The 24874-nt window shown below is 38.2% G+C and overlaps 2 protein-coding genes across 3 annotated transcripts in view; one reads left to right on the top strand and one right to left on the bottom strand.

Moving 5' to 3' along the window:
- The window catches only part of LOC126382086 (5-hydroxytryptamine receptor 2A), a 173531-nt gene that overhangs the window by 33388 nt on the left and 115269 nt on the right, over nt 1-24874 (top strand). The window lies entirely within an intron of this gene.
- LOC126382136 (uncharacterized) lies at nt 2558-5693 on the bottom strand. The gene is made up of 2 exons (XM_050031903.1): nt 5250-5693; nt 2558-3158 (listed from the first exon to the last, which is right to left on the bottom strand). Exons 1-2 carry the CDS (start codon nt 5521-5523, stop codon nt 2569-2571), a joined length of 864 nt encoding a protein of 287 aa, XP_049887860.1. The 5' UTR covers nt 5524-5693; the 3' UTR covers nt 2558-2568.

Genomic DNA, 24874 nt, shown 5'->3' on the forward strand with positions numbered 1-24874 from the left:
GATTGTTTCTATATCGTAAATCATAATCAGCTCATAAAAATTGTGCTCTCTGTACCTTATTTAGCGCTTATTACTATCGGCCCACTACTAGTAAATAGTAGTGTAGTAGCAGTAGTAGTGACAACTTCCGTGGTCCAGTGGTTGAGCGTTGGGCCCCGGATTCGAACCTTGGTGGGAACATATCGCAAAAATCACTTTGTCTTTGATCCTTAGTTTGGTTAGGACATTACAGGCTGATCACCTGATTGTCCGTAAGATGATCTGTGCTTAGGAAGGCATGTTAAGCCGTCGGTCCCGGTTACTACTAAGTATGTAGTCGTTAAATGAGCCATGTCAGGGGCCTTTGGCGGATCAATAATAACCCTGACACCAGGGCTGATGAGGTCGGTATACCACCTCACCCCACACGGTAAGAAGAAGAAGAAGCAGTAGTAGTGTTTTTAAGACTATACAGGGTGTTAGTGACACCATGCCGAATACTGAGGGGTGATTCAGCTCATGATTCTGACTTAATAATATCTACTGATAACTACGGATTCAACCGTTGCCTAATCGATAGGATATACTTGCGAGAGATTTTGCTGTCTATCTTATACCACATCCCGGACACTTCATACAAACAATACAAGAAATAAACATAAAATTGCTATTCAAAATTCTAGATTAAGTAAATTAAATTCATCTTTTTTGGGGTTATGTATACGTTTTTACAATAAAATACCAGATAATATTTTAAATTTGACAGAAAATAAATTTAAAGCTCATGTGAAGCTAACTTTATGTAAAAAAGCTTATTATAAGATTAATGACTACCTAAATGATAAGAATGTCTGGTATTGAATGTGTTCCTCTAGTTATTAAATAACTTGTAAGTAATGTATATCCTCATTGATTTTTAAAAGATGTGTTGCTGTTGCAGTTTCTTGTCATTTCTTCTCCTCAGCCATAACACCTTGCGAAATGACGTAAATTCAAAAATGTTACATTGACCTTCAACAATTTTATCCATGATAATTACGTACGTTGAATAAATGATTCTGATTTCTGATTTCTGAAACAACCTAGCAGAAATACAATTCGTCAGAAATTTCAATACGCTTGTTTCAAAACCGCACACCGAACACATTCTAAGACCCATTTTACTAAGCCTAAGTGCAGCTTGTAATTACGGTCCTACCTCGGTTGAAACCTTCAACATACCAGCACCTGCTCACTAGTTAACCCTTTCAAGTTATTTCTTTGACAAATTTTAGTCATACTGTAAAACTGGTTACTAAGGTATAAAATTCATCATCCTCCTAGCATTATCCGGTTTTCACGGGGTCCGTTTACCGCACCTGAAGATTTGACAGATCCGGTCTTTTACAGAAGCGACTGCCGGTCTGACCTTCCAACCCGCGAAGGGAAAACCAGCCCAATACATGCTAGATCACATACCTAACCGAAAATGCATTTTTCGGGAATGTACTTAGGTTTCCTCAGGAAGTTTTCCTTTACCGCTGAGCACGTGAATCATTTGTGATCCAAACATGAATTCGAAAATAAATTCGACAATTCGAACCTGCGATCTCGAAGTGAGAGGCAAGCGTTTTACCAACTAGGCTAAAACAATTCAAGGCTTATTATAAAGAGGACCAAAATTTGCACAAAACGACCATATTAAATGACGTAAAGATTATATACATTATTTAACTTTCCACATCATTCATTGCTTCTTTACTATCGCGCAACGCAACTTAACGTTTGTGTAACTACTCAATGAACGGTGAGTAAATCGATGTGGCGGTCCAGACAGAAATATCTTGGTGCGGCTGCGTCACACGCCGACGTGCGTGAGTTAACAGGCGACATGCGGACTCTTGTAATTTAGTGCTTAGGGCATATCTCCCTTTCATCAATCAATCAATCAATTACTTACAATCAATCAATTACTTTAATTCGCAACGACATATACAAAGGACATAAACATACGAATAAAAATAAGCACAATAGACGGCCTTATTGCTAAACAGCAATATCTGCCAGGCAAACTTAGGGTAGGAAGTTAATGTATTGGAGCACGGGATGCTGCAATAAAATATAATGCCGCCAGCATAACTAAAAAATACCGTAAATATATATATATATATGTATATGTGTGTATTTTTAATGTGATTCAAGTGCAATAAAGAGTCTTTGTATTGTATTGTATTGTATGTATATATATTTACGGTATTTTTTATATATACACACATATATTTACACCAATTACGTAGGCTGCTGCCGGAGGATCGAAAAAAAACCGAAATGATTTATAAAACTATTTAATTTCAGTAATTGAAATTACAATATTTAAACTTATATTAATTAAAACTATAAGAACCTAACTTGTTCGATACAAGAATAAGTAGTGACAATCTAAAATTATACATCAAAAAGTAAATGTCGAAATAGTGGGGAAATAATATTGAGTCTGCGGAACGTGTCGTCGCTTGTCCTCAATCTAGATGTTAACGCTAACGAAGGGTTTGCTGCGTCGGCAATAGTCTTATAGTAGGCATATGTAACACCTCCCCCTAAGATGAGCAACTATTTTAGCACGTTCAGTGAAAATGTTGCGGGGACGTTCTCCAGGGTTTGAAGTTGTTTCTTATTTCCAGGTTTTTCATAAATATGTCGTCCAGGGGCTGGCGATGCTGGATCCTCAATCGTCTTATGATGCCATAGCCGGTAGCGACGTAACACGATGTAGAGGGTGAGTGCGCCTGCACTTAATATCACGATGTAGAAGGGTATGGTGGTGTGATACAGGGCGTTTGGTTGCGCTCGTTCCAGTTGAAGAGGAGCCTCCATCATGATCCTATCTTCTATCTCATGCAATCCCTTGAGATTAATAGAGTGGAGATTAATATGAGATGTAGTGGTAGGGCGTTTTTCTTCATCATATGGTATCTTCATAAGTTTCAGAGGCTGGCCTTTTATCTCATCGTTATCATTGGTAATAGTGAACTCCGGTGTTCGCAGGTAGCAGTTGACGGGGATAGTAGCGAGATAACTTCCCTGCAGTGAGTTGATGTCTTCTCTTCCGCAGGTTAGGCGTACTTTCGTGGGTTGTGGGAAGGACACGACGTAGTGCTGGTCATCGAGCTTCTCCATGGCTTCTCTGGATAGTGATACCTCTGTAAAGTGGCAGGAATTCTCCAGAGCTTGATTAGTAATGAGATGTTGTATACAGTCAGACTTGGTGCGAATCTGGTGGTTAATGTTCTCCTCGCAGAGATACCAGTTATTTAACTTCGGGCATTCTGCCTCTATGTACACGAACTTATTCTCAGTATTGATTGCTATGAAAGGATAAGAGGGGATGAGAGCTAAGTGCTTTTTATTAGGCACTATAGAGAGTCTATACAAGTCATAAGTACTTTTTGAAACTATAGGGAATCTAAAAATGATAACTATTTGCCTATCTATGTAATAAAACCCAGGTTTAATCATATCGTAATATTCTCTCAATTCTAAGTTTAAAATTTGATCTTTATTATAAATTAATTTTAATTTACGTATCATAGTTTCTAACACTTCTACATCTATCATAGAATGATGCGTGCTAGAGGCACGAATAAAAGCTAACGTATTTTCCAACCTAATTATTTCTGACATAAGGTCCTCTACATTTTCAGTGACTATTTCTAAAATTTCGCATATTTAATTAAACTACTTTCTCTATAGGTTTCCTTGTCCAAAAGTAACTCTAAACTGGCATTAATTTTATTTTGGTTCTCAATCAGCTGGGCTAATGCACTGCTGTGTCGTGACATCCATTCTTTACTCAAACTAACGTGATTATTTAACTCGGATACAACTTTATCTTGATTTTTCTGTAAGTAATTGATAGCGTTATTATATTTCAAAGCGTCAGTGTAGTCTAAGTTACCAGATATACTTTTTATTACAGAGCCCAGGCTGTCTACAAGACCTCTTTTAGCGCGGTTTGGTTCTAATGATCTTAACTGACTTAATACTTTGCCAAGCTTACTCGTAAGATAAGTTATTTGTAACTCGTATAGAAGGTAAGTGTCGTTACTAAGTCGCGAATTGTAGGTAAGTAATTGAGTCTGTAACAGATTAATTTTGTTTTCAATCTCGTCCAGTTGTACGTATTGAAGGAAAGTATGGTAATGGGTTGTCAGTCTAGTAGCTCCAAGTTTGTAAGGTAAAAGTCCAGGTCCATCGTCAAGGCTTTCAAGTCTTATCTCTTGAGGTCGAGTCAGACGGATCACCAGTAACAGCGGAATTCTGTAACAATTTAGGAACACGTTTCAGGCGCGATTTAGCCACGGGGCCACGTTTCTTCGAGGTATAAATATGTATGGGTAAGTCGGCGAGAACAGTGTCCTGGGTATAACGCGGTGCGGTTTTTTGTCGGCTCGCGAAAGGATTTTTAATAAAAACTTGTTGTTGCGGTGAATATTCTACTTCGGGCTCGCGGTCTTTATTGCGGCTCTCTATTAACGCGGTACGATTAGCAAGTGAGGATTCGTTAACTATTTCATACACTTTTTCCATTTGCTCTTTATGATTTTGCGTGTACTGTTGCAATAAGTGTTGCGTAAGATCCATGTCGAGGGTATCACGTGCGTCAAAATGTCCAGTCAGCAAGTCAAACGGTCTGCATTTAGTAAAAGAGTGTATAGAGCTATTGTAAGCGATAATTGCATATGGGATAAGATTGACAATTGGCTCGTCCTTATGTTGCAATTTTAATATTCTGAGGTGTTCAAGTACAGTCAAGTGGAAACGCTCTATGTTACCATTGTCATTTGGGGAGTGGGCAAGAACTTTATGATGATTTATCTTATGAAGTCGGGTAAATTCAGAGAAAAGTTGGTTGGTGAATTCAGTTCCATTGTCAGTTATTATAGTCATAGGGAGACCGTGATGAGTACAGTATATCAGTAACGCTTGCAAGATACTAACAGCTGTGCCGTCACGTAAATGGTACGCTTGTCCGTACTTCGTGAAAACATCGATGAAAGTTACGTATTTTTCACTTTGCACAGTGAATAAATCCATGTGAATTATCTCAAACGGTTTTGTAGCTGGAGGTACCAGATTAAATTGTGGTCTAATGGGATTCCTATCGTATTTAGCTTGTCCACATGTTGTACATTCGTTAATAAATTTAGTTATGTGCTCCTTCATTTTAGGCCAGAAATATCTTCGTGATAGAGCGAGATAACACTCGTGAATGCCGCGGTGGTTAGTCTTACCGTCATGGTAATGGCGAATTATATCTTGTTGGCGAAGATATTCCTTGACGTTCTCCAGTTCAACCTTGGATAAAACAAGGTTCATAGAAGAACTTTTGAACTTGTCCTGGATGATCGGGATGATAGAGTACATGGCTAAGGGTGGATTTATTAAGATTGCGGTTTTGACTTTAGGGTTGACATATTCTTTTATAGCGTTAACTACATCGTTCTCTAGATTTGATTCGGACAATTGAACAGCTACACTCGTGTGAGTGTCGAATGGCTTAGTCATTACCGGTTTACGTTTAACGTCACTAACTACAGTGAAACGGATTTGTCGGTGAAACTTATTAAGGGGTTCGTCTGTAATTGGGACTTCTAGGATGGGATGTTCGTTAGCAGTATGTACGGTGTTAGTCGATGAGTCAGCTAGAGTCGGTGGTTTTTCAGAAGGGTTGCCTAGGAGTGAGCTGAGCTCCTCAATTTTCTTAATTAAGGACTCAACCTCCTCATTATGGATCTCAATACGAGAAAGGGCGTCGGCATTAGTATTGTGCTTGCCTTTCTTGTATACAACTGTGAAGTCGTACTCACTAAGTCTTAGTCGCCATCTAGTTAGACGTGAATTTGGTTCTTTTAAATTCATCATCCACTGGAGTGGTTTGTGGTCAGTCAGTATCCTAAACTTACGTCCAAAGAGATATGGTCGGAAGTACTTTGTAGCCCAAACTATGGCAAGAAGTTCTTTCTCGATGGTACTATAATTCATTTCGCTCTCGTTAAGAGTGCGAGAAGCGTAGCACACGGGCTTGTCCGATCCTATAGGCCCTTGGGATAATATAGCTCCAATAGCTACGTTTGAAGCATCTGTGGTCAGTATAAACTCCTTATTGAAGTCAGGGTACTGAAGTATGGGGTCATTAGTGAGAAGAGTTCTACATCTCTCGAAGCAGTTAACATAGTCGGAGTCTAACGTGATTTTTCTACCTTTTTTTAAACATTGGGTAAAAGGTTTTGTTATGCGAGCAAAGTCGGGGATGAATTTACGGTAATAACCGAGAAGACCTAGGAACTGCTTAATTTCCTTGGGGGTTTTTGGGATTGGATACCTCTGTATGGCTGAAATCTTGTCCGGGTTAGGTTTTATGCCATCACTACTGATGATATGACCTAAATAAGCCGTTTCAAGTTTAAGGAATTCCGATTTATCCATTTGGATCTTAAAATTGGATTCTCGAAGGCGTTGGAAAACCTTTTCCAGGTTAATCATGTGTTCCTGAAGGGATGTGCTGAACACAATGATGTCGTCAAGGTAGACAAGGCATATCTCGTTTTGAAGACCTCTAAGGACATTATCCATAACTCGTTGGAAGGTGGAAGGCGAGTTTTTAAGTCCCATAGGCATTCGAAGAAATTCGAAATGACCATGCTCGACGTTAAAGGCTGTCTTGGGGATGTCCTGCGGGTCCATTTCTACCTGATAGAAACCACTTGCCAAGTCTAAGGTAGTAAAGTACTGGCATTTCCCTAGCTTGTCAAGGACATCGGCAATGTTGGGTATCGGGTACTTATCATCTATAGTATTTTCGTTAAGTTTACGAAAATCGACTACTAGACGCCATTTTTGCTTACCAGAAGCATCCGCTTTCTTGGGTACTACCCAGATGGGTGAGCTCCAGGCAGAGTCCGATGGTCGTATAATACCCTGGTCTAACATCTTAGCTATCTGATCTCTAACTTCCTGTCGGTGAACGAATGGGTAGCGATAGCTTTTCGTGTACACGGGGACCTCGTCAGTTGTTCTAATGCGATGTTTAATTTTATTGGTGAAAGTTAGGGCTTCACCATCGATATAAAAAACGTCTGCGTAACGGGAACAAAGAGTAGTGAGATTAGCTTTTTCCTCTTCGTTAAGATGGTCCGTACGCAATCGCGATACCACGTCCTGCTCGCGCAACATAGCTTGTGTGGTGCGCGTGCACTCTACGTTGAACAACTCGGCTCGGGCGGGGTGATCGAGTGAAAATATAATGTCGTTTGACGTTGTATTTTCGACTTCTAAATAGCCACGGTTATTAGATACAGTAGTTAGACACTCGTAAATCATACAGTTACAAATTACCTGCTGTGGGATGATGACGTCACCGTCGGGTGCATCAATGGGGATTCGAATCAATTTGGAAGTACCGGCGGGGATGATATCCTCATAAAGGTTAACATTATGTGAATTGTACATTCTTATTGGATTTATAGCAGATCGCGTAACTAAATTACCGTGCTTTAAGTCAATTTTTGCTTCCCAAGTCGTCAGTAAGTCCAATCCTATAAGTCCATCAAAGTAGTCATGAAAACGGTATACAAATAACTTGATACTATCGTTGTCATTGAACTCGGTGAAACAAGGTAACGTGATAGAATAGTCGTTCCTACTTGTGGCGTGAACATTCGTAACTTCAAAGGGATCGTAGTTGAGAGGAAACTGCGAAAAGTATTTTTCAACAGCTTCGGGACTAATAAAAGATTGATTTGCACCGGTATCTATTAAAAGTTTAAGTGGTGGATTTGAAATTTTTATGTACGGCAGTTGACGTTGAGTTTGCAAGTTTAATTCTATTTTGGCTTTTTTAATATCGAAGCCGTCTGAAAATCCTGCTCAACCTGGCTGGTGCCTGGCTGTGGTTGACCTTCATCGCTCAGCTGATTGTCTGTCGTATCGCAACGATATGCACTGGTGTCATATTCAACAGGATAAGTATTATCGTAATCCGCGTAGTAAACGTACTCAGGTTCGCAGTAGTACTCGGAATTGTAATATGAATCGTCGGGACTTGCACACTCATTCATGTTCATTTCGCGGGTTTTAAAATAACTTGTTGGTGGTGGATTGCCTGATTTACGCCAATCATGTCCTGTCATCATAGTATGGGGTAACTGTTTAGGGACGAAATGCTGTACACCACTCATGGGTTTAGGAAAGTTTTGCGGTGAATGATTTTTGGGTGGTAACCGGAACACGTTACTATTGGGGTTGTAATTAGGTGGTAGAGCGCGGAACATTTGTTGCGTACGAGTAGGCATACGAAGTTGCGGCTGATTTGGTGGAACGTGGAATTTAAACGGCTGAGGCGCGGGTGGCATAGCGCGTTGTGCCATAGGGGCTGGCCAGTTGAATGGTATTGGCGGCGCTTGGTAATTCTGATTAGACGGGGTGGACTGCTTGTATTGGGACCTTGGTACATCACTACGCTGTTGCAAATACATAGCGTTAAGTTCGTCCTGCACATACTCGAGAGCTTTCTCGATGGTCTCGGGACGCATACACCGTATTCGGGACCCTAAGGGTTCTTTCAACCCTCGAACAAATGCCTGCATAGCGACCTTCTTATATAAAGTTCGCTTTGCCTCAATAGTCGTCTGTATAGAGTCATGTAATGTCACGTAAGTCATTATCGTGCTGAATAAGGTTTGGCATTCCGCGTAAAATTCCTGCGGTGTTCTATTACCCTGCGTTGCTAATGAGAGGTCATTGTACAGTGCTGTCTCGTCACGTTGATCCGAAAAATTATTAACTAACGCCGTACGAATACCCAACCAATTATCAGGAATCCCATTGGAGTTGATAATGCTTGCTGCGGAACCGGTGATTTTATTAAGTATTCCGTTTAATACACACGAGTTAGTTAATTCACTACCTGGATCATTGCTCATATATTCGATTACTATCTGATCACAGATTCTAATGAATCTTGTGAGCACATTCGGGTTCCCATCAAACTCCGGGACCATGCGCAGTGCTTTGTAGACATTATCTCTATCGACTGCCATTTTTATATCCTTACCTAATGAATTTAGATTTATTATCCTATTACTATCTACTACGTGGCGGCGAGCCTGTCGAGATGCAGGTTCCCGCGGGAGGGAATTTTTCGATGGATGAAAAATTGTGTAAAACTAAAGAGAACTAGGGGGTAAAAATAGCAAGCAACACGAGAACAGTTCAAGTGTACTCACATATATATCTCATCTCTGGTTCCTCTCTTGAATCGAAGTCTGGATTCTCCTCTTGGCGGCAGCTGGTTCGTAGATTCAGGATACTCAGGAACGGAGCTCAATAGCTACCCGAGAGATTTGCGGCGATCACTCTTGATGTGCGAAGAGTTATGGTGCCCACGGATCTACTCGTGAGTATCCTACCGACTGCGCCAATTACGTAGGCTGCTGCCGGAGGATCGAAAAAAAACCGAAATGATTTATAAAACTATTTAATTTCAGTAATTGAAATTACAATATTTAAACTTATATTAATTAAAACTATAAGAACCTAACTTGTTCGATACAAGAATAAGTAGTGACAATCTAAAATTATACATCAAAAAGTAAATGTCGAAATAGTGGGGAAATAATATTGAGTCTGCGGAACGTGTCGTCGCTTGTCCTCAATCTAGATGTTAACGCTAACGAAGGGTTTGCTGCGTCGGCAATAGTCTTATAGTAGGCATATGTAACACACCTTTCACGGGCAGAGACCAGGGGTCATTGATGGTTCATAATATATAGTATGGTTTCATAATACACCTTGGAATCGGAACGTTGTTAGACGTTCTGTCCTTGAAAGTGTCAAACACATATTTTAAACTGCTAAACTTAACTTTTTAAATAAATATTTCTATCCTTCTATTCTAGATTCCAAATAGTCGTCATCAGGGCTCGGCGACACAAGCTTTGTCTCAATGATCGTAAGAGATATGGAGCATATTTCACCACGCTTCTCGATGGAATACGCTACATATCTCAAAGATTAAATGTAACTAACCAATAGACAAAGTCTATCGAAGAAATGAAGAATTTGTAAAATACTTTAATGAATATTCATATTTAAGAACCCTAATATATATTTAGTACTCTTATTCTCAAAACTAGTACACATGGGCCTTCAAAAATATAACGTAATTTCATACATTTTAAGCTTCTAATCACCTACCATTTTTCTAGGATAAAAAATATCATGTAGGTTAAAAAGTGCATTATACTTTTCACATTTTATTAGCCATAAATCACTAAAATATATATTTTTTCCGTATTAGGAGCTATAAAAGTCAACAATATCAGCAAGATTTATATTCGTAGATACGTTCATAGCTTCCCTTCCCTAATTAACCTATTAATTCTCCTTTTGATTTACAAAAAATGTTTTCAACCACGCAAACTATTTTAAATACGGAGTTCCAAAATGTCCTAACAATTAAAGCAATTTGTTTTATCTTTAATTACACAGTGGAAATCGTGAGAAAATGTTGTAAAAATGCTAATGAAAATAAAGTACACTTACTTAGTGTACACACAACCAAACTACAGCACTAAGTGAAGTGATGATACTAGTAAGTGAAGTGTGTGAGTGAGTAAGTGTGAGTCTAGTATGAGAAAATGACATTATATACGCATGAAAATTCCTCTAAGGTTTACAAGGAAGATGTCTTCTAAACATGAAACAAAGGGAAAGGGTTGCATGATAGATAAATCTAGAATAGATAATGAATATACTTACACATACATACTTTTCATACAACAAAAGCTTCTTACCTAGAACATTAAGATTAATTCATAATAATATGCTTAATACTGATACTCGAGTTGACCTATTTTTCAGTACCGTTCAAAATGTAAAAACCTTCCTGACCAGGGAACCTAATTTCAATTTCTGGCTGTACTTATCCAAGTCTGTATGGACATTTTAAAAGTTCTATATTCACTTATGGTAGCTTTTTATTGACATTAAAATTTGTTTGTATAAACAAGTTTGTTTTTTTTAAAAAAAAAGGCTGTAAGCTACCCAAATAAAATATAAAAAAATATCTTATCTTATTAATTCTATTTCATTCCATTCCTGTACAAAGGCCTCTCGTTGATAATTTACTCTTTTAAATTCTGCGCGAACTCCGGCCAATAACTCCAACAAGCGTTGAGGTCGTCACACTATCTTATTCGGGGTCTACCCGACGGATCCTAACATCAATCGTCGATTCCCGCTACGGTGAGATTCTTTACGGCGAGTGGCTTGATGTAGCGTTTCGGTGCGTTTGCTTTATTTTCCCTCTACGTCGAACGAAATTTGACGTATGGTAAAAACTGTTTGATAATAATTATAGCCAAAAAAAGAACCAAACAACAGAAAGTAAGACAATAAGACATTGTTACAAAATGGCTTTGTTGCAAAGTTATAGCAGTCACCACCGCTCCGCGCGTGTTCTTATAAATTACGAGTATCACGAGAAAAACGTAAAAGTTTCAGGTTAAAACTTGTGTTTTTGTTCTAAAACCACTTATAACTTAAAACAGACCACTCGAGTGAAGCAAAGTATTAAGTTGAGAGGTAGTTTAACTTGAGTACGATATTCAACTCGAATAGAAATGTATAGTTAATTTAATCTATTTCAGGTTTGCAGCAGCTTATTTTTACAGTTCCATTAATCGTGCAAATCATCTTTTTCTTAGCGTTATCACATTTACTGAAGATTTGACAGCGTTGGGCTCACGATACGGAGGTCCCGCTGTCATATTCCGGTGGGGTTACATCATAACAATCACATTGTGATTCCTAGTTTGATAAGGATATTACAGGATGATCACCTGATTTTCCGAAAGTAAGACGATCCGAAACGTGAAACCGTTGGTCCCAGCTACTACTAGCTGATGTAAGCACGTAGAAGTTAATGAGCTAAGTCTGGTGTCTTTTGAATTATAACCCCGACACCAAAGTTGCTGAGGCTGGTCATCCACCTTACAACCCAAACGATAAAAGAAGATTTAAATCTATCTATTCACAGCTCCAAAGATATTCCAATCACAGACCGACTCGAGAAAAGTTAAATGAAAAAGTTAATCCTTCGCACTGAAACATCGCTGGCGTAAATCTTTAATCGGTCGGAAATAGAGTTCAGTTCATCTGGAACTCAAGTCTCGGAGTTGGCAAGACTTCATCAAGTTGGATTGTTTTGAACCTATAAGTTGTTTGAGTTTATCTCGAAGATATTTTGATGCATCTCTTGCTTCCACTGCTGGGCACAGGCCTCCCCTCAATCAACCGGAGGGGGTATGGAGAATACTCCACCACGCTGCTCCAATGCGGGTTGGTGGAAGTGTTTTTTCGGCCAATAGCCGGGACCAACGGTTTAACGACAAGCCATCTCCATCTCACAAGTTATAAATAAGCTCTAGATGAAGCTATAGATGAGCTAGATTATATAATATCATTGTAATAAAGTTCATAAGCTGAACTAACTGGCTAGACAATGACCCCGATTCCCGCAGACACCGCCTAATTTTATTTTAAGTTAAGTATATCCGTCGTTTTCAAATCCGTCGAAAAGGAAAGGGATGGATGATTCACAGCTCTTAATTTTAGTAAGAATGAGTAAATGAATGAATAACCCGGGCGAATCAAAAAGTTACGTCACTGGTATGCAATCCGTTTGACGTGCTGTCTACTTAACTGTGTCGGGTTATTGACTGGTGTAAAATTTTTAGACGGCTGTTTTAGATTTGTGCTTAAAATTGACGTGTGTTCCATAAATTTTATGCTTGTCGATTACCCGTCCCTTTCCTTCTCGGCGGATAAGAAAATGACAGATATAACTTAAAATAAAATTGCGATTGTTGAAGTTAAGCAACTTTCGCCAAGGCCGGTCATAGGATGGGTGACCACAAAAAAAAAAGTTTTCATCTCGAGCTCCTCCGTGCTTTGGAAGGCACGTTAAGCCGTTGGTCCCGGTTGCATTAGCAGTCGTTAATAACCACCAATCCGCACTGGGCCCGCGTGGTGGTTTAAGGCCCGATCTCCCTATCCATCCATAGGGAAGGCCCGTGCCCCTGCAGTGGGGACGTTAATGGGCTGGTGATGATGATGATGATGAAAATTAGATAGTATTTACAGAAATTAGCACCATTGTTAGTTGTTTTAATTTTAACGCTAAAAGATGCCGGAAGACCGCTTGTAATGAGAATTTTCCTCTTCTATCGTTTGGGTTGTAAGGTGGATTACCAATCTCATCAATCCTGGTGTCAGGGTTATTCCATTGGTGGCTCCATAGCCACCAAAGGCTCCTGTCATGACTCATGTAACGTCTACATACAGTAACCGACGTAGAGGTAGTAACTGGCGTTGTGCAATCAACAAAACACTACTATCAAACGTACAGTCGCACCACCGTAATGTCCCTCCAATCTTTCATTTTTTTTTTCGCAATCTTTTAATTTTAAACAAGGCCGCCATTTGCCTACCCAGTTAAGAATCTTTTGTATTTTACTTTTATTTTGGTGCAATAAAGTATATTTATATTTGACGTCCTAGATATGGCTCTTAAGACATGCCCGAGATACTCATAATAGACATTCCAAACGTATTATTTTCTATTTCTTTAGTCCAGGAGAAGCAAGAACGTAATACGAACAGGGGGTTAAAATGACCACATCGAAACAATTCATCTAAGAAAGCAATATTGCAATTTGACATTGGCGCATATAAAAGTAAGTGCGCAATGCAAACAAATGTCAAAAAGCAATATTGCTTTCTTAGATGAATTGCTTCGATGTGGCCATTTTTACCCCCCTGGACGTATGGAACAAGCTGCTCGGAATCAGGGAATCATCTTACTTTTCCGACAATCAGGTGATCCTGCAATGTCCTAGACTGACAAAGGACTGTCTGACTAAATGATCTGCAAGTGTCCCCATCGGGAATCTAACCCAGACTTCCTCGTTCATTTCGTCACTTAATATCTGGACATTGTACAGTACAGTCCTTTCTACTTTTATACAATGTACATTCGACCATGAGGTCACGTACGTTTGGAAGTGGGAGTGGATGTCCGATTCATTTCCGCTTAGCGAGAATCGTGTTCCAACGCGGAACGCTACCGACGATTGCCAGCGAAGATTGGCCTACTTTTGGCAAACTTTTTGCAATTATCCAGTTGGTATTGGGTGAACTATGGTGGCGTTTATCTACCTGTTAAATATAAAAGGGCTATACAAAAAATAAAAGGCTCACTCCACCCACGTTTTGTCCTGGGAGCGAGGCACTTCAATCCAGGGTATTACTGTCACAATTAACACAAGAACAGTTATTTTAGCATGCAGTTGTTTTTTTAGTTTTTTTATTTATTTATTTATTTATAAAGTACAACCACATCACAATATATTTAAACATTTTACATTTATAAGGTTACGGTATTGTGACTAATATATATGACAATTACGGCGTACATAACTTATACAATTAAGGGTACTTAAGTATTTAAAAATAAAGTAAAATTAAAATTACACATCAAACTTAAAAATTAGAAATTAGAAAGATATAAGTATATGTAAAAAAAAAAGTAAAATATAAGTAAGTAATTAATATCTGTTGAGCTTTAAATAATCAAAAATTTTTCTCATATATATATTCAGCGTTTTTGTTTTTTTTTAGTGATGTTATTGTCTTGTCTTTGTGTGTGGCGTCCTTTTATAATAAACAATTTCTATTCTATTTTCTATTCTATTCTATTTTCTTTGATTAGTTGGCGGGAGCGCGAACCGCGGCCGGCGATAGTTTTTTCCAAGCTGACGGTGGCGAGACGCGTTGCGGCGGATTTGAGAACCGCGCGGCTTCCGCGTCATGTGCGCGAAATAAATGGTAATTTCACGCGTTGGAAGGAGGGAGGAGCTTGTACCTAGTTAGATTATTAGTCCAAAACCCAACATCTGGTTTCATCTTTGTTTGAGGTTTACGCGGTTATTATCATAATAATTAAAACATGTCACCTAACTTCGTGCTCCAGTGATTGAGAGTTGAGCTCACGATCCGGAGGTCCCGGGTTCGAACCCCGATGGGGTCATAATACAAAAATCACTTTGTGAGCTCTGTTTTAGTTAGGACATTTCAAGCTGATCACCTGATTTTGAATTTCTGATGTGAGAACGAAGTCGTTACGTGAGTCAAATCAGGGGCCTTCGACAGCTAAATTAGGGTTGACTGGGTTGGTAATCCACCTCATAAGCCACACGATAGAATTCGAAGACACATAATCTTTGCAACTTTGTAAAGCACAAAACCGATTCATAAGATTAAACATAGACACTCCTTCGTACCCGGACAGGCGGTCGTCACTTTCGACGTATATTAAGTCCAACCATCAATCTTGTCTGTCAAATAAGCATGGGGCGCCAGCGGTCAAACCATGTTGGCTTTCAGAAATTAGTCAAGGAAATACGGATGAAAATGGATAATATTTTGAGGAAAAGGAAAAAGTACTTTTTTCTCTAATACCGTCGATGGAATTTGGCACTTGATGGAATTATGTATATACGTATAGTGGAGAATATGTATAGATGAGATCCTATTTTTTTTTAATAATATAATTTTTGCTCTTGAGTGTAGCATTCTTCATGCTATTTTTTTGGGAAAAGTAGGGCAGTGGTTTCCCTCTTGCCTTCCACGCCGTAGTGCTCTGTCTGACGCGAGTGGGATGGCGCCTAGAGTAGTCTATTTCAAAGCCGTACTAGGTCTCTTATTCTCCGCCTTCGAATAGTACTGACAGTTACTGCTGCCCTCAGTCAGGTTCCAGGTTATAGTCCCGAGTAATGAAGTCGCAGTTCCTGCGACTTGCCTCTTCCTCTACCAGTGTCCAGCTAGATTTACCCTGAGTCTCATTGCGTGGACTGTCTGTCTGGTTAGCAATTACGTGTTAATGTGAGAACAAGATTTTTGTATCTCAAACGGAGAAACAGATTCTTCATTAAAATGTAAAAATAAATTTATCGAAAATTTGCGAACGAAATTTTATATTCTTCTGAAGAAATAAGTTTTATAAGACTTCTATAAGAAACAAACTTTTATAAGACTTGAGGAAAAAGGAAAAAAAAATATCCAGGAATCAAAAGAACGGACCGTTCGAATTATTACTTTGAAAAATTATATATAAAAATATGATGGATGAAGTGATTAATTAAAAGCCTGAGCTTAAGCGGCTTAAATTAATTTCAGATAGGTATTTTCAATAGGAGCGCTAAATTCTGAAGTGTTTCAAGTACTTACCTAAAACTTATTATCCTTGAAAAGGCCCTTTTAATTCGATTTTCCTTCTTAAGAATAAGTTATTTTTAAAAATTCAATGAACATTAATTACTTTTAAAGAGCAAAAAGTAAATAATTTGCATTATAGTTCACGTTTGAAGTCTCGGCGTGCAGTTTTAACGACTGCAAGTGTGTAATGGCGACTGCAAGCTACTGAGCTTCAGGCTACTTGAACGGTTGTAATACGGTTATATTTCTCGGAACATTCCAAATGACTTCCAAAATCAGTTTACAGTTTCGATGCAGTAATGCCAACTTTGACAAACTGCTTCCAGTTAACAAATTAAACCTGTAATCTGTGTCCCTTAAAACTACAACTATTGCGAGCAGTAACAAGCAAGCAGGCGGACAGTGCGCTTACTTTACTTGCTAAACTGTTTTATTTATTCTTTTGAAAGACGTCGGCTGTCTTCGAACAGATTGATTCTGGAACTATTGACCAAGACACACGCCGCATTTAAATATTATATCCCTTCGGTTATCTTTTTGGCCTTCGAAGATAGTTTGGGTATCTTTCTTTGTGTAACCAGAGTCAGTCGATAAAGTTTTTTGCAATTTGAATGTGCCTTCTAACTCTTATGTATGTGTATATTAGATCTACGCTCCCTTTGTAGTACATACTGTATAAAATTAATTATATATACGCCAAGTGCATACGCCATTTAAATCTTGGTCAAATCCAATCGCCGGCGAAAAAAAACAAAATGGCGGAAAAACAATATGGCCGCCATACAAAATTTTGTTTTTTCAGAAAATGCCTCGGGGGTAAAAAATATGTATAAGAGGTGTGATCAAGTAATGACAAGTTGAATATAGAAATACTTTTTGATCTTCGTAAACTCCTCCGCATTAGGGAGACACCCTATGGCCTGGCAAAAATATCAAACTTGGAAAAATTTTTTGTCCACTAAACCTTTTTAAGTCTTAGTCAAATTCAATCGCTGTCAAAAAAAAAAACAAAATGGCGGAAAAACTAGATGGCCGCCATACAAAGTGGTAGGTTCAAACAAACATAGGACACGCTAGCTGCTTTAGCAGCGAGCGAACCACGCGAAATCTTGTTAATTATATATACGCCAAATGCATACGCCACTGTAAGCTGAATTATCTAATTTTCTGAATAGTAAAACGATTCCATGAAGGCATAATGTTCAGCTGTTCCGGATCCGGAAAGAAATCCTGAATCTACTTAAATAGCACAGCCATTGTACTTTATTTATCTTAATCTCATCCGTTCTTAAGACACTTTCAATTACAAAGAAGTTACTGGTTGAAAAACATTTTTCTCTTAAGTAAAGGTACTGAAGAACAAAAAGATGGGACTGCCAACGATACTGGATGTACAATAGCGTTCTCTAAGTAACACAAAGATAATAATGAACTGACAACAGACAATTGGAATAAAATACAAGCAAGTTCTTTGTAGCATTATTAAAGTATGTACTTTGGAAGAAATAGTGACAAATAAGTTTAACCTCGTAAGGCCCGGATTTCCAGACACAATAGTTAAACAGTGGGATTTGGATTTTAAAAGGCATTTGGGCCTTACGACCTTAAGATAGTCACTGTGATCCTGTGGTACATTGGTTTGCTTCAATCGCGGAACGCTGTTTCGAATCCCCGTATCGGGTAAGATCGGCGGCTGATATGAATTGGTGCGGGGCAGAGAGTTACCGTTCTATACACACATACATACATAAACAGCCTATATACGTCCCACTGCTGGGCACAGGCCTCCCCTCAATCAACCGGAGGGGGTATGGAGCTTACTCCACCACGCTGCTCCACTGCGAGTTGGTGGAGGTGTTTTTTACGGCTAATAGCCGGGACCAACGGTTTATCGTGCCCTCCGAAGCACGGAATCATCTTACTTTTTCGGACAATCAGGTGATCCAAGCCTGAAAAGTCCTTACCAAACAAAGGACAGTCTCACAAAGTGACCGTTCTATACGTATTCTTTATTCTATTTAGTGCTATGTTAACAGTGTTAACGGGTACATCCTTCCTTTCCGTAAACTAACACACATTCTCTCCGCTTCCAAACTTAATTCAATTCATCCACTGTCCTGGAGTATGCATATGGGAAAGTGCAACTCACAGGGCGAATAACTAATTAAGGAACCACTATTTTTCACTTCTTTGCTGTATTTAGTATAAAAATATGACTGACATGACTGGGAGCTAATATTTTAACATTGGCATTGGCAAAATTCTGTAAAAAACCATATTTTGATGTTATTGTTTGTTTTTTAATTCTTTTTTATCTTTCTCTGCTTACCCCGGTGGAAAAAGGCATGAGTTGGTGTATATGTGTATGTGTATTTTAAAGTAAAATAGATATTGCAGTGACCATAGTTATAAGTTGTGTTGTTGATCTAATAGCGATAGCTCTCCTGTATGCAGACTATGGAAGACTACTAAAGTGGACAAATTGAATTAAGTTTGCAAGCGGCGAGAGAGCGTGTGTTAGTTCTGTGGAATGAGTTTCTACTCACACTTCGAGGGATGTTCTATTTACGCTAGAACATTCTAGAAACAAAAGATAGCATTATCACCTCTACGCCTATAATTGGGTAGTTTCCTAGGTCAAAGATAAACTATGAAATTCTGATTATTAAATAAAGTCAAATCTAAAGGTGACAAAAAACGTTTTGGTTTTTCTATTTGATTTATTTATGAATTTTAATAAAGAAAACATGTAATAATATGTTTGACATTTTGTCACGTTTATCTATGGCGTCACAATTTGCTTTTGCATACAAATTCTGTACCTAGTAATTTCGTGTTTTGACGTTAAGTGAAAAGTAACTGATTTGACCAGTTGGAAACTATCCTATTACTGGGGCCTTAGCTAAGTTTCTAAGGATTATGACAAGGCTTTTTGGCGGGAAACGGGAACGGGACAGTTGCTTTCTTCATTGAATAGTCTAAATAATTAATAAGAAGTGGTGTTTTGTGGTTAATGAATCGCATTAAGTTAGTCGGAAGACATTCGCGAGTGTTATTATATCGAAGTATTCAATGAACAAAGTGTATCTGCCTATTTTCGCTTCGTGCCAAGAAGCCGCTTCATAACTCGAAAGTTTATGCGGACTTTTGAGTTAATTCGTTTGGGGTTCGGAGTAGGAGTCTACTCCGAGGGTGGGGGCTTAGGTTTCATCATCATTACCTTTCATCATTTCATCAATCATCAAGAAAAAAAATACGTAAGACATGGCTGTATGGACATAGTTCCCTTTGCCTTACCCTTCGGGGAAAAACAAAACAAAAAAAAAAGGATTATGACAATCGCCAGGGACAGTGATAAAAATGAATGAGATTGACATAAAGTGAGGATGATTGTCACAATAATCGTTTTGTGATTTATTTTCAGTTGTACGTGTCATTTTCTTATCTACTGACATACAAGCGACGGATGATAGACAGTTGTCAATTTTAAAATGAATGAGTGAAAAATATCTTGCTGGTATGCAATCCATTTGCGTTGGCTATCAACTTAATTCTGACGAGTTATTCGCCAACGTTGCATTTCAAAAGTAACATTTTAAGAGTGCTGTTTAAGATTTCAACCCAAAATTTACGTACGTATTTAAGCCGATTACCTACCCGTCCTTTCCCTTTTCGGCAGGTAAGAAAATGACAGGTATACATTGAAGTAAAACTAAGAAGTTTTTGCTGGAATTAGCGTTACTATCTAACTTAGAACTTAAGAACTAGGTATTTAGGTATCTAATCAAGTTACAAATTAGATTTCCTTCGCATATTCATGATCGTTTCCTTTGATGGTGGATGCAAAATGGTGATTAACACCGACGTTGGGAGTAATTAGTGCTTGTAGTGAGTAGATGTACTTTGACGAACGCTGTGATGTCTGAGGAAGCAGAGTAACGAAGCGATTATAGGCGGATAGTGTCTATTGCTGAGAACGTTACCTGAATAGGGAAACTGCAAATTTAGTGTGAACTATTTTTTTTATAGCTCACGACTATCAAGATCAATTGGCTCAACCATTATAGACGGCGATATGACTCACCACCTATCACGTAAATCTAATCTTATTCTTCTTCTATCGTGTGGGTTGTGAGGTGGATTACCAACCCCATCAAGCCTTGTGTCAGGGTTCCTATTGAGCCGCCAAAGGCCCCTGACATGGCTCATGTAACGACTACTTACTTACATCAATAAGTAGTAACCGGGACCAACAGCTTAACGTGCCTTCGAAACACGAATCATCTTACATTCGGAAAATCAGTTAAAACATTAAAATCAGTTAAAGATACGTCCCCACCGGGATTTGAACCCGAGCCCTCCGGATCGTGAGCCCAACGTTCAAACCACTGGACCACGGAGGCCGTTGGTCTAATAGAAACCTCGGTGAGGTGTGCTCTGAATATCCCAATTGGGATCGGGAGTTTATGTGGTCAGGATCACGTGCAAAATAAAAATAAATTTGGATTAATTTTTGTCGTAACTTATTGTCGATTTGCCGTAGATGGCATTAACTACGTGGCCGGAAAATAGATTTGAAGGGATGATATGGTACCTCATACCTATTAAATGGGAATTAAACGTACCGAGGAGTGGGTATATTTGATTCGGTTAGGCGTGATGCTATGTTATATTATGTTGATGGCTATTCACTACTTGAATGGATCACTATTTGACCGGTTGACTACTTGAATGGATCACTATTTGACCGGTTCACTACTTGTATGGATCACTAGTGAGTTGGATCAATAAGATGGATATGATGAATAGTGACAGATCTGCGAATTCCACTCGGTATTCGTAACGATATTGCTTACACCATCGAGTACCTACAGGTAACCATAAAAAACATATAGGCGTTAGCGACACTGTAACGAATACTGAAGGATATTCGACAATCATTAGTTTAGGCCTGCGAAGAAGAATAACATGTTATAATCTATTTAAAAACAATATTTTCGAATTTTCCGCCTTATCAAACTCGATCAGATGTTACGTCGGTGTAGTAAGTACTTAGCTTTTATCTATAAAACCTTTCACTGTGACAAATGGTGTCCTATTTATCAAAATGTACTTAGTCCGCCTTTTTTGTGTCTCTAAGAGTATCCTTTGGTGAACCGCTATCAAGTTGCCGATAAAATACGTTCTTGTAAGAATATACGGACGTTTGATATACAGGATGTTAGTGACATTGTAACGAAAATTTTGAGAGATGATTTAGACTATGATTCTGAGTTGATATCAAGTGGAATTTTCCGTCGCGTAAGTGTGGAACTGAAAATAATTAAAAAACAATCAATTTTTATTTTATATTTACGACAAGAAATTCCACTTGATAGCAACTCAGAATCATAGTCTGAATCATTTCCCCCAGTATTCTTTACAGTGTCACTGACACCCATACGTACTCTAATGCTCACCGTATTAATATGGTATACACTTTGGTACCATGTCACATTAACTTTTTTGACAAATTGAACTGTAAGTCTCACTAAATGTCAAATATATTAGTGCGACAGAGTCCTAAAGTGGGTACATTATATTGCTCATGCATGACTGTACTTGTACATGGTGTAAGTAACATCTTTTATGTGTAAGTAACGGATACTAAGGAGGACGATTCGGTTCGTGACTCTGATTTCTATTATGAAGTAGAATTTACTACCGCAAAAATAAAGAATACAAATGAGTAAAAACACAATATTGATCATGAATTTTGCGACGGAAAATTCCACATGAGCTGAATCACCCTCCTGAGTATTCGTTACAATGTCACTTACACTCTGTATACTAAAATATTCACGTATACGTACGCCTGGTCTACTTCAGCGGCGGAAACTGACAAAACTTTCTAAACTTAATCAGTAATAACCTAAAGTTGCTACCGATCCGAAGTTTATTTGAAGCTTGCCTTGTTGCGCTTGAATAACCTCCGTGGTCTAGTGAGTGTTACGCTCACGCTCTGGAAGTCTGAGTACGATTCCCGTTGTCGATATCACCTTGTGAGACTGTCCTTTGTTTAGTTAGGACTTTTCACACTTGAATCACCTGATAATCTGCAAAAGTTAGATCAGGCCTGTGCCCAGCAGTGGGACGTATATAGGCTGTTTATAATTGTTGCGCTTGAGACTGAATGCGTGAGTGTTATAAGTAGGTACATAACATAGCGCAGATATTCCCAATTGGTGTAGTTGAGGTAGGATCGTCGTAGCAAAATAGTTCATAAGCACTCAGGCCTCACCAAGCTTCCTGTTAGACCAATATGATAGGTGGGGAGCCGTATCGCCGTCTATAATGGCCAAGTCGCCGATCTTAGTGAAAATTTCATATAAGATGTATTTTAAAGTCCATTATATATTTTTATAGTTTCTGTAGATAATGGTTAGGTACATTTTTGATAAATAAAATATGTATTATATTATGTAATACATATTTTATTGCGTAAGTACGCATAGAGTATTTATTATGTTAACTTTAGTTTTTGTTTAATTATGAATTGGACTGAATTTGAATTCATATTAAATTTGTGCCATAGATAATCGATATCCGTAGTTTTCAGTGTTTGTGGCAATAGGCTCGATCCCTATTAAATGCACATATATGTAGATACATTCGTAAAATCGGTCCCGTATCCCTAATGCGGTAGTTAGAGGTACCAGCTCGAACGCGCGCAAAGCTAAACGCGCTTTTTTTTTACTCCGGCAACGAAGTTGTCAATTTAATAGAAAAATTCGACGTATAAAATAATTTTGCAGGTACACTTATCTATCATTAAATTTTCTTATAAAGATTGCTTCTGCCGTGATAATTCGTACTCTCTAGTATCTTTACCTCCCTCGGCCGGGTGTAACTCAGTTAGCGGTCGCTTTCGAAACCTCACTTTCCCTGATTTAAATGAATTTTGCAATTCAATTTGCTCCTATTTCGGTAAATTTAAGGATGAGAGGCTCCTTCAAAAGTGTTTTTGGAATATTTACCAATGGTTATTGGGTTGTTTAATGAATCAAGAAAGATGGTGTCGCTTCCATCTTAACACGTTCACTGTGTAACTGTAAATTAGATATCGACCCGTCCCGTGCATTGTTATTATCCGATAAACACATTGGAATTTATGCATATAGATACACTACGGCAAGAAAAGAACAATCCGAAAAGCATCCCGTCGGATTTTCCCATTTTCCCTATTGCCCCACATATAAAATACACCACCTATAATTATGATTGCTTTTTTATTTCATTTTGAATTTTGAAAATATGTAATTTTACTTATTTACCGATTCAAAAACGATAAACTAGGTAAAAAAAAAAACTATTATTAATAATAATTATAAGCGAGTCTTCAAAAACGATAGCTTAGTAATATATCTACCTGTAAAATAGGTATTCGATTGTCCGCAAGCATTTATAATAAGGACCTTTCAGACTACGTTCCCTAAACAAACTTTAGATGGCGCTGTTCAGATTTTATATGATATTTACCAATTTTCTCATTGCTTGTGGTACATAAACTTTCAAAAATATAATGTAATGGTGTAATGAGTAATGTTCTTTTGATCAGAATAATGATGGGTAAAAAATGTGTTCCTGGGTGTAATAAAAAAAGTAATCCAAAAACATACAGGATGTTAGTGACATCGTAACGAAAACTTCGACGGATGATCCAGACCATGATTCTAGATCATCGTAAAAGTATGGAACTGAAAATAATTAAAAAAGAAAACTAAAAAATTCTTGAATTTTCCGACAGGAAATTCCTCTTGATATCAACTTACAACCACCGTTCAAACCACCACCACAACACCACCGTTGCACACCGTTCAACCGTTCGTTTCCGTTCGTTCTTTCCGTTTTGATTGGGGCAACTACCGTTATACAACCCCTATCTATGGAGTAATGAAAATGGAGGTGATTACTCCACCGGCAAGAGCGCAGCTCGTAAATAAAGAGAGAGATCAACTTACAATCATGTTCTAAACCATCCCCTACGATGTCACTAACACCCAGTGGATAAAACATGCACATATCTTTTATCCCTGAAATTAGAAGGATAAACGAAGAAAACTCTTATCAGCGCCATTTATATTGTTTTTGATGAACGTAGTTGGAAAGTCCTTCATTAAAAACAGTCACCTACAAGAATTATACACTTCTCATCAAAAAAATCGAAACACTTCCGTTTTCATTGTTTCTGTCCGAATTTAACACAAAAAAGAATTCATACGATGAAAAAAAATACATAAATGTATAGCTGGCAGTTTGGCCATTACAGTAATAAGCGAAAATTCTAAATTCAAAATTAGAATTTCATTTGTTTATCTTATAAACGAAATGAATCACTGTTTTGAGACAAATGTGTGTTTAGGGTTGGAGTACATTTAGCGTTTAAAAACTAAAAATTGGCGCCTATCCTTAAACTTTTTGTTTTTTATTTCAATACTGTGACTTTGGGACGTCTGAAAAAAGGTTTTTTTTCTAAAACGTATGGATACTTCGCCCACAGAAGCCGCCCAAGTTGTGGCATTGCTGGATTCTGGCCTTAGTC

This window comes from Pectinophora gossypiella, chromosome 3 (assembly GCF_024362695.1).
Source record: "Pectinophora gossypiella chromosome 3, ilPecGoss1.1, whole genome shotgun sequence".
NCBI classification, from domain to species: Eukaryota; Metazoa; Arthropoda; class Insecta; order Lepidoptera; family Gelechiidae; genus Pectinophora; species Pectinophora gossypiella.